The sequence below is a fragment of the Adiantum capillus-veneris genome, chromosome 11 (genome assembly GCF_014529385.1).
Source record: "Adiantum capillus-veneris isolate H3 chromosome 11, ASM1452938v2, whole genome shotgun sequence".
Lineage (NCBI taxonomy): Eukaryota > Viridiplantae > Streptophyta > Polypodiopsida > Polypodiales > Pteridaceae > Adiantum > Adiantum capillus-veneris.
Window position 1 is genome coordinate 27,556,867 of NC_140941.1, and position 11,181 is coordinate 27,568,047.

An 11,181-nucleotide genomic window follows, 5' to 3' on the forward strand; every position below is an offset into this window, starting at 1 on the left:
AGAGTTGCAAGAGTTTGAGTTCTAATTCAAAGTTGACCATACAAGTCGATCCCACCTAGAAGATATTCTAGTTAGCAAGGCAGTTGATTTGCCAATCTATCCCAGGGTGGTGCGAGATGAAACCAAGGAGGATCCTGATTTAGCGGAAGCTTTTACCATGTTGTTTGATGGAGCATACATGAGGGTAATACAGAAGGCAGGTGGAGGTGTAGTGATACGAGATCAGCACGACACGGTGATCTTTTCAAAAGCCTATGATTTGGAGGATGTTCATACCAATAATGAGGCGGAGTATCTCACCCTCCATTTAGGTTTGAAACAGTGTGTCAAGTTTGGTATCTCGAGGTTGGTGGTGAAAGGTGATGCACTGTTAGTCACATCAAGCAGTTGTTGGGCCAATGGCAGGTGAAACAGGATTCATTAAAGCATTGGTTCTATGCCATCAAGAAGTTGCTGAATTTTTTTGAGGAGGTTCAGTTCAAGCATGTTAGGAGAGACCAGAACCAAGAAGTAGATGAGCTTGCAAGCAGCAAAGTACAAGTGCAGGTTGCAGGTATATATGTGGCCCCAGCCACCTATGCTGGTCGTGAGACCTTGAATGAGACTGAGGACTTTTTGAATACCGGTCAGTGCTCTCAAAAATTGTCCAAGTTACAGAAGCGAAGGATAATGCAGAAGTCTCACAAGTTTACACTCGTAGGGGAGGATCATATGACCTATGGATGGGATGAAGTGCTGTAAAGGGTACTTTATAAGGAAGAAATCGGTATGGTGTTGCAGCAATGTCATGAGAAAAGTGGGCATCAGGGTAAAGACCAAGTTTTGTTTTGAATCTTGAGAGCAGGTTTTTTGTGGCTATCTATAGTACGTGATGTGCACTATTGGTGCAAAACCTGCCATGAATGTCAGACTATGGGTGAGAGAAGGCTGATAGCCGAATCGCAAGGAGCTATCATTTCCCAAGATACTTTTGAAAAGTGGGGCTTGGATGCCATTGGTCCACTCCCAAAGTAAGCAAGCAAGAAAAAATACATTGTAGTGGCAATTGACTACCTTACCAGGTAGGCCGAAGCCAAAGCTGTGAAGGAGGTAGATGCTCATGTGGTAGCTCAGTTTGTTTTTGAAGGCATATGTTTTCATTTTCCATGGGTGCTCATGTCAAATAGAGGACAAGGATTTAGGAGTAAACTTATGAAAGCTTTGGTAGAGAAGCTGGCTATTCAACACCGGTTTTCTTCACCTTATCATTCTCAATGCAATGGTTTGTTAGAATTTGCAAATGGCCAAATCATTAAGATGCTAACAAAGTATGTTTACAAGAAGGATGCGAAGTGGGAAGTGAATCTTGAAAAGTGTTTGTGGGTGTACAAGATGTCCTACAAAACGGTGACCAATTTTACCCTGTTTGAATTGGTCTATAGTAAAGAGGCATTGTTGCCAATGCATATGCAATTAGGTGCTTTGAAGGGGATGTGGCGAGTCAATGCCACACAAAAAGGGATTCTACAGGATCAAATTGTTAGGCTCCAAACTTTGCAGATGAACAAGGAAGCAGCTGCAGATTATTATGTAAAGCAGCGGAAGAAGCGAATTGCTAAGTTTAATCAAAGTTTGCCTGATAAAAGTATAGAAGAAGGAGATCTGGTGATGAAGTATGAGAGCTATTTGGATTTTACTTCCAAAAGAAGTTCAAGAATAAGTGGACGGGTCTGTACAAGGTACAAAAAGCTTTTCCAAACGGGGCCTATGAATTAACAAGGGCAAATGGAAAGCTGCTTAGAAACAGGGTAAACGGGGTGCGTCTTAAGTTGTACTTTGACAGAGGTTTGGTGCTTGATGTAAACCAGATTGTATCCAGGGGAGTTGGGAAACCCACCTGAGGAGACTTGGAAGTAATAGATATACAGTGTTATACATATTGCACATACTATACATATAGTTGTGCCTTTTTCAATTTGCTTGAGTGCCAGTGAAGTGTTGCACGTTTCAAGTTCTATAAATATTCTTTTGGTTGAACATGAATGTTCAACTAGGGGGTGGGCGATGATAGTGCATCCAAAGTTGGTCAGTGCCACGAAGGGTGACAAGCAGTGCTATGGAGCCAGCAGGTGCATGGCGGCAAGCTAAAGCAGGTGGAAAGTCCTCAGTAGACTAGTGGAAGGGGGAATGTATGTATAAAGCGGTTTTTAGGCCAAAAGACTCACAAATGGTCCATATGGGATAGCATGTAAAGGTGTGCGAAGTGCCAAATCGGTAATCTGGAATGAAGTGTTTGAGGTGCTCTAGAAGCCAGTCCAGACGCTCGTCAAACGGAGCCCCGAGGTGAAAGATATTGAAGTTATAATTTAGAAGCCTTGCAGATCCTCGACGGGTAGGGAAAATGGGGACAAATGGCCAAGGTTAGCGTCAGTAAATAGGATTGGAAGGCTCAAGTTGTGGAGCATGCTGGTCTTCTCGGATCTCCACTCGCCGCTCTAAACTGCAAGTTATAGCCATTTGAAAATTTGCAGGGGGCCAGTTGTGCGCCCACCTAGTTGTATTGGTAAGCATGCCATTTGGACGTTTTGGGGCCTTGCCATAGTTCACAGGGGTAGTGCATACCATGTGGAGTGGGTAGGAAGTGATCGATCGTCGATCAAAAATCCAGGTGGCAAGTTATGCCAGGACGAAGCTTGGGGCAGCGACTCAAAGTAAGGTGTCAGATGCTTTGGCCCATTTTGGCAGCTTGGAATTGAGGACCTAGGAAAATTGGGATGCAGAAAGACAAGCACGGATCCAGGTTGAAAATGATGGCTTTTGCCTGGACTTTGTGGCTCGGTGCTCTGATCACCGGGTGCCACACTGCTTGTGTGAAGAAGATGATAATGTAACAATACGACCCGCACGGGTGCATTTACGCAAAAGGGCATGGGACCCTCTCCTAAATATATTTTTTTAAAAAGTCTAAAGACTCCAAGGGAGCAACGATGGCTCCGTCATTGCCCCTGGAGTGCAAAAGAGGGAGGGGAAGATATTTTCTCAAAGGGGGGGAGGATTTTCCAGAAAAGGAAAAGGGAAGGCAAAGGAGGGCGTGCTGTCATCCAGGAAGGGAGTGAAGGAAAAGAAAGAAAAGGAGGAAAGGAAAGGAGAAAGGAAGAAGGAGAAAGAAAGAAAAGGGAAAAAAAAAAGAGAAGGTGTTTTTTTCCCGAGCAAGGGGGTGAAGGCAAAAGAAGAAAAGGATTCTACGGCTTCGGCTTATGTTGTCCAAGAAGGGGTGAGTTCGAAGAGGTTTTTTTTTTCCTTTGCTCGGAAGATGGAAGCTTGATGGAGCTTGTGCAAGTGTCCAGCCGCAGCCAAGGTGGGAGGTGGGAGGTGGGAGACTCCACCATAGCAATGGCATCAGTGTGGGTTGTTGAAGTCCGTTTCTTCGTGCTCGTCGTGGTTGTGCCGACCGGGTCATTTGTACTTGGTTATCTGGAATACAGTAAAAGAAGTCATTGTCCGCTTACTGGCATGTTTTCCCCTTTCCCCCCCTCTATTCTATTGATGTTGTGCTTGTGTCCACAGTGTTGGGTGTGTGTGTAGGCAAATGTGCCCCCATCGAACCGGTGGTGTCTTGTAGCAAAGAGAGAGAACGAGTCTTTGGGTGTGCGTGGAAAATTGCAAAATGTGTCATGTGGTGCGTATGTGTTCGATCGTGATCTAATATAGTGTGATCGACTCGAGAGGTGCACGCGGTGGTCTGCTAGCAGGAAAGAGGATCTCAAAGGTGAATCCCAGTGGATTGGGGTGTTGTGTTTACCATGAGCTGTAGAGGGGCAAATTTCTTGGTCCTGGGTGCATAGCCCCTTCCCCCTATCCAACGACATACGCACAACGCCTAGGAGGGCAAGCCACAGTGAGCACATGCAGATCCCCAAAGCAAGTGTATGGTGGATGCGGGTGAGAGAGAGTGCATGAGAGCATGAAGACAAGGGGATAGATGCGGTGTACACGACTATGACAGAGCAATCATACCACAAAAGAGCACAAAGGGTTGAGTACCCACGAGGGGTTAAGAGAGGGTGTGGTGTTTATTAAGAACAAGGGTCGGATTGTTTCCCCGACAAAGTAAGAGAACTAGGAGTTACCCTGACATAGGGGTCAAGTTGTATCCTCGATGACTGGGGAAAAACTTAGTTGAACTGAGAGGAAGTTTCCTTCACTAGAATTGCAGTAGCCCAAGAGTGGATTAGGCGAAGGGTAGAAGGTCTCAATAGGCCGCCAAGGGATACTACCTTAACAAGGTGAAGTTTGAAAGAAAACAAATCCTAGACAATAGTAATGTGTAATGTGTGTGTGTGTGTGTGTGTGTGTGTGTGTGTGTGTGTGTGTGTAGCTTTTTTCTTGCCATAGTATGTGATACATAATTTGGCTTTCCTAACAAGGAAAGGTCTAGTTCTAGTAGCTAGGGAATCCTTTGGTGTATGGTCTTTAAGGTAGAGCTTAATCTGATCAAGACTCTTTGCATGATTCTCAGGGTTGTGATTAGTACTCATGCGAGCTGCCATTCTATAACGTGAGCAGTCCTGAAATAGAGGTGACATAAAAATTAGCAAAGTGTCTATATTGTAAAGTCTTTTTTGTAAAGAATGAGGATGCAAGAGAGCTACACAAGACAAGCACAAAGCACATAGAGATGGAAAGCTTCTTCTTCTTCTTCACAGAAAAGAGAGTACAAAATGACTAAGTGCTAAAGCTGAAAAGTAGCACATATGTACATGCGGTCACTAAGTGTGAACTCGCTAGAAGCGTACTAGGCTGGCACTATATGTGTAGTCCAGCTATAGAATCACTGGCAGAGATCCTCCGTGTCGGTCACCTAACGCGCCACTGAGTATATGCCGTAAGCGGCCAAGACCCGTAGTGGATGCCAGCTCAAGGTGTAGTGCTCAACATCTCAACACTCCCCCTTGAGCTCTGCATGTCGCACAGTCCAAGAATAGTCCGGAAACGTCGAAGCTTCTCAGCTCCGAGGGCCTTGGTAAAGATATCCGCTCTCTGCTCCTCTGTGCTGACGTAGACCAAGTCGATGTCGCCCACCAACACTCGCTCTCGAACGTAGTGGTAATGGACCTCTATGTGTTTGGTCCTGGCATGGAACACTGGGTTCCTAGCCAACTGCATGCTGCTGAGGTTGTCACAATGGATGAAAATTTGCTGGTCCACCTGCACTCCCAAGTACTCAAGTAATGTGCGTAGCCAAGCTACCTCGCACGCCGCAACTGCTGCACCTCTGTACTTGGCCTCTGTGCTCGATAAAGCAACCGTAGGCTGCTTTTTGCTGCTCCAAGTAACAGCAGCACTCCCAAAAGAGAACATGAAGCCACTCGTAGATCTCCTAACAACAATGCTACCTGCCCAATCTGCATCTGTATACCCATACAATGCTAATGGTGCATCTACTGCATAGAACAATGCGAAGTCAAGAGTACCTTGCACATACCTAAGTGTGCGTCGTACTCCATCCAAATGTGGCTTCCTCGGAAGCTTCATGAACTGACTCTCCAAGCCTACTGTGTAGCTCAAGTCTGGCCTCGTGATAGTCAACTAGATTAGACTACCCACAATCTTCCTGTACATGTTGACATCCTCAACAACATCACCCTTCTTTGCACTCATCTTTGCATTCACATCCAAGGGAATAGAAATTGGCTTACAATCAGCCATACCATACTTTGACAACATGTCCAAAGAATACTGTCTCTGTGATAGCCATACACCCTCTGGAGTCCTGATCACCTCAATGCCAAGAAAGTAGCGCAACTCGCCTAAATCTTTCATTTTAAACTCCTGTTTGAGAAGACCCTTCACATGGTCAATCTCCATAGCATTATCACCAACAATAATAAGGTCATCTACATATATGGTAATGACCACAATCCCCACATCACTCTCACGTACATAGAGTGAATGATCAGCATGAGCTCTTCTAAAACCAATACTGACAAGATACTTGGCAATCCTATCATACCATGCTCTAGAGCCCTGCTTCAAACCATACAAAGCTTTGAGAAGTCTGCATACATAATCTGGGTAACCTGGATCGACATAACCAGGTGGCTGATCCATATACACTTCCTCTTGCAACTCACCATTCAAGAAGGCATTCTTTACATCCATTTGATGCATAATCCATCCTCTAGATGCAGCCACTGCTATGACAGCTCTCACAGTCATCATCTTTGCCACTGGAGCAAAGGTCTCCTCATAGTCTATGCCATACGTCTGTGCATAACCCTTTGCGACGAGCCTTGCCTTGTGACGCTCAATGTTACCATCAGCCTTATGCTTGGTTTTATACACCCATTTATAGCCAATAGCTTTCTTGCCACTTGGCAATGGCACCAACTCCCATGTGTCGTTTGCTTCCAATGCAGCCATCTCTTCATTCATTGCATCATCCCAATGCACATTTCCAACTGCATTCTCAAAACATGTGGGCTCCACATCCTGTATCACCTTAGCCATGAAGGCTTGGTGATGCGCTAGATACGCATCATAAGTCAATTTCTGAACTGGATTTCTAACTCTATTAGATCTACGCGGTCCTGGGTCACTCCTTTGCCCTCTAGCATCTTCTTGTACTTTCCTTACACCAGGTGTCCTGACAGCCGGAATTCCAAATTCCTCATCAAGACTTTGTTCAGAACCATCTGAATCCATGTCTACATGTGAAAAACCTGATGATGCATCAGCCATAAAGGGAGGTTCATCAACCTTTTCCTTTCCTTTTCGTGATACATTCCCTGTACCTGCTGGTGGAGTAACCTGCGTACGTAGTCTACCATTCCATGGTTTCTCAACAGATCCACGAGAAGAGGACTCTTGTGGTCCACTCAAAACCTGTAACTGTGGCTTCACATTTTGTACAACCACATCATATTTTACATCAGCCCCAATAGTGCCATGTGCATTACTGTACCAGCTGCTCATCTCATCAAAGACTACATCTCTGCTCACTCGTAATTCTCGTGTAGTAGGATTGTAGCACCTGTACCCCTTTTGTTCAACGGAATATCCCACAAGAATACATTTCTCTGCTTTAGGATCCAATTTCCTACGCAACTCATCTGGTACATGCACGTAAGCTATGCAGCCAAACACTTTCAAGTGTGCCAAATCAGGCTTTGTACCTATAAACTTTTCCTCAGGTGTTACATCATGCACCGCAGCTGTAGGTGTCCTGTTCATAATGTACACAGCTGTATTTACGGCTTCAGCCCAGAAATGATGAGGCATGTTCTTCTCATTCATCAATGCACGTGCAACCTCTGCAATGTGCCTGTTTTTCCTTTCTGCGACCCCATTCTGTTGTGGAGTATATCTACATGTAAACTGTCTGCGTATACCATGCATTCGCAGAAAATCTGAAAAATCATTGGAGAAGTACTCTCCCCATCCATCTGACCTCAATGTCTTGATTTGCATATCTGTCTCCTTCTCAATCGTGACTTTGAAGTCTTGAAAGTGACCAAACACTTCACTTTTGTTACGCATGAAGTAGACCCATACTTTCCTTGTATGGTCATCAATGAAAGAGACATAATACCTGCAACCATGTATACTTGCAGTATCGGTTGGACCCCAAACATCTGTGTGCACCACCTCAAGTGGCTTTTTACATACATTGCGCTCTTGTGGAAATGAGCCCTTTGACTGTTTTCCAAACTGGCATGCTGCACACTCTTTATGCATACCATTCACCTTGAATTTGGGAAAACCTTTTACAATCTGTTTTGATTGCATGCTGCGCAATCTCTGCTCATTGACATGGCCAATGCGTTTGTGCCAAATGTCAACATCAGCCACAACACCTGTTCCCTGTGCAAATAATGCAGCTTTTACCTCATGCATGTCTACATTCAGCGTAAACATTCTGCCCACACATTTGCCCTCTGTGATCAGCTTACAGCCATTCTGGAAATCTTCTACATAACAGCCATTTGGATTGGAGCGAACCTGCAAACCCTGCTCAACCATTTGTCCAACAGAAACAAGATTCTTTGTAATGTTTGGGACATGAAGTACATCTTCTAAGTACTTTGATTTCCCACTCTTCGTATTTAGAGGTATGTCCCCTACATGAGCAATGGGGTGAGCTGTGTCATCTTCTGTCTGCACATAGCCTGACACATCTGGTTTGCGCATATCTCTAAACCACTCTCCACGAGACGTCATGTGATTAGAGGCACCTGAATCCACATACCAAACATCACCTTGGGTGGAATTCTCTGCAGTCATTGTATTCATTACATGCTGCATAACAAACATGCGCTCGTTTTTGCTGTCATCTGCATCTCTGCTAGTAGATGCATAGTTGCCCTGTTCTCTCTTTCCACTTGTTTTTCCCTTTGGACAGTCACGTGACATGTGACCTCTTTCACCACAAGTCCAACATTCTCTGCTATCTGGAGTATGTTGCTGCCTGCTTGATCCTGCACCACGACCTCTTTGACTCCCCCTGCCTTGAGACTGGTTTCCCCTGCCACCTGTATTGTTTTGATTTGATTAACCTTCCAGAAATTGGCCCCTGCAACCCCTTGGGCCTCGACCACGACCTCTACCTCTACCTCTGTTGGAGTTAGAATAGAAGGCCTTTTCAGAATTATTTCTGCCATGAGAAGAAGATGTGTCAAGGTTCTTCTCCTCAAGAATAAGCATAGAAATCAAATCTTGGAACACGGGGATGTCGTCTCTTGTATTCATGGAAGACCTAAAATGTACATACTCATCTCCTAGACCATCCAAGCATGCATGGACAATGTCATCGTCTTCCACTGAGACTTTAATAGATCCAAGAGCCTCAATGATACTCTTGATCTTCAAGGCATAATCATTGATTGAGAGGTTGTTCCTCTTAACCTGATTTAGCTCCAACTTTAGTTGAAGCTTCCTGGCCTTGGTGTTCACCTCGAACACTCTGCCTAAGTTTCTCCATGCAATGGCGGGGGTTTCAGCATCCTGTAGATAGCCCATCATGCCATCTGTGATGCTCATAGAAAGCCAATACATCACTTTGCTCTGGCATTGTTGCCAATCCCTCAAAGCTTTCCTTTGTTCTGTTGTAGCATTTGCCTCGGGAATCTCTGGTTCCTTTTCATTGTCTCCTTCTACACAGTCCCAATAACCTTTTCCTTTTAGGAAATTTGTTATTATGAACTTCCATGCAGGGTAGTTATTTTTCTCAAGCTTCTCAGTAACAATCTGACTGAAACCGTCAGACATCTTGAAGCACTAAGACAAAATAGCTGCAATCTTCAAAAACTTGCAAATCTGCTGAACCTGCTATCGTGGTACCTGTAACGCTTTCTACACTCAACGAGTGTCCACAATCAAGCGTACATACAACCACTGTACTTGTACAGTAAATCTCTGTATACTGCACTTTGGAGACCTATTCAGAAACTTGTGCGAAAAACCCCTAAAAAAATTTTCCCTGCGCGAGGCGCCTTCGACATCTGGTCGTGGATTGCGAACGAAGGGATTGTGATGCTCTTGCTCTCTTAGCCTCTCTTGCCTGCACCAAGCTCTGATACCATGTAAAGAATGAGGATGCAAGAGAGCTACACAAGACAAGCACAAAGCACACAGAGATGGAAACCTTCTTCTTCTTCTTCACAGAAAAGAGAGTACAAAATGACTAAGTGCTAAAGCTGAAAAGTAGCACATATGTACATGCGGTCACTAAGTGTGAACTCGCTAGAAGCATACTAGGCTGGCACTATATGCGTAGTCCAGCTGTAGAATCACTGGCAGAGATCCTCTGTGTCGGTCACCTAACGCGCCAGTGAGTAAATGCCGTAAACGGCCAAGACCCGTAGTGGATGCCAGCTCAAGGTGTAGAGCTCGACATCTCAACATTTTTGGTCCTGCAAACCTTCAACCGGCAAAGTCTGAGACTATGGTATCCGTGAGAGCAGGGAACCAGAAAAGAGTCTAAAAGGGGCCACCTAACACCAGTCTACCAATGAAGGATTTACCGACTGTGGGTCCAATTTAGAGCTCCATTCCTATGATAATTTCCTAGGCCAGCATCTCGGTTTCCCCGAAGAGAAGAAACCTTATGTATAGCATGTGTGTGTAGCTGTTTAAATCTTAACTAATAAGACATAATTGAATTTTTACATTCAAAAGACAGTTGGCCAAGGAATAATGAACTGATATGTACAAAAATAACTCAGTATCAGAATTATTTAGGTACAATGATTGTAGGAAAGAGATCCTCTTTCAGTAAGGTTGGTAGTAAAAAAATTTCTCGTTCCTCAGTGGGTATTTCATCATAGTAATGTTGCTTGCCAAAGAGAAGAAAACCCTCCAAGATAAGATAAAGTCCTTACCTGCATCCATCCAAACAAGACAACAATTCAGTTAGCCTTGGATGTGTTTTATAGGTATCAATGGACCATATCAGTTGTTATCCATGTCCATCTTACAGAATTTAATTACTTTAGACAAGCTTAGGTTATTAGATTTTTTAGCAGTCTTTACATTGGTTTACTTGTTTAAGCCATAGCTTGGTAGCTATGCTTGAGCCCATAGTAGCAACCTTATACTTACTAATCAATAGAGCATCAAAAAAACTCCATTTTTACCAAGTGGAACCTCATTTCTCAAGCCATATCTTGGTATTTATGCCAAGTTTGAGGATACCAGCCATATACTTACCTTCAACCTCCCAAGATTTCTCCATAGCTCGGTAGCTATGCTTACACTAACAGTAGCAACCATATACTTACCAATCAGAAATAGAGTATCAAAACCCCATTTTTTCCGTGGAACTTTATGTCATGAGCCAAAGGCCAGTTTTTTACGCCAAAGCTGAGAGTAATCTACATATACTTACCTTCAAAACTTCAAGTTTTTCATTAATTCCTTAGCATCCAATATAGCTCAGCAGTGTTCAACCCTGTTTTTAGCCAAGATACTTTCAATTTTCCACCGTCATGGGTACTAGATGGGTTAAGATAACCCCAACACCTTCTCCCCATATGAAATCATGAGGGAAGGTGTTATGCGAAAGTCCAAGAGTTGCCATATTTCATAAAACAGAAAAGCCAGACGTATCCGTGCTAGTGTCAGACAGAATTTCATCACCAAAAAAACAAGCTTTCAGAAAACCCAAGGTTCCATTCTCATCCCATGCGGTCACTAGCCTTAGTT

The 11,181-nt window shown here is 44.1% G+C and overlaps 1 protein-coding gene across 1 annotated transcript; it reads left to right on the forward strand.

Moving 5' to 3' along the window:
* Window positions 1-1,155: 1,155 nt before the first annotated feature.
* On the forward strand, window positions 1,156-1,755 carry LOC147447033 (uncharacterized). The gene has a single exon (XM_086523562.1). It carries the CDS (start codon window positions 1,156-1,158, stop codon window positions 1,753-1,755), a length of 600 nt encoding a protein of 199 aa, XP_086379688.1.
* The last annotated feature ends 9,426 nt before the right edge of the window (window positions 1,756-11,181 follow it).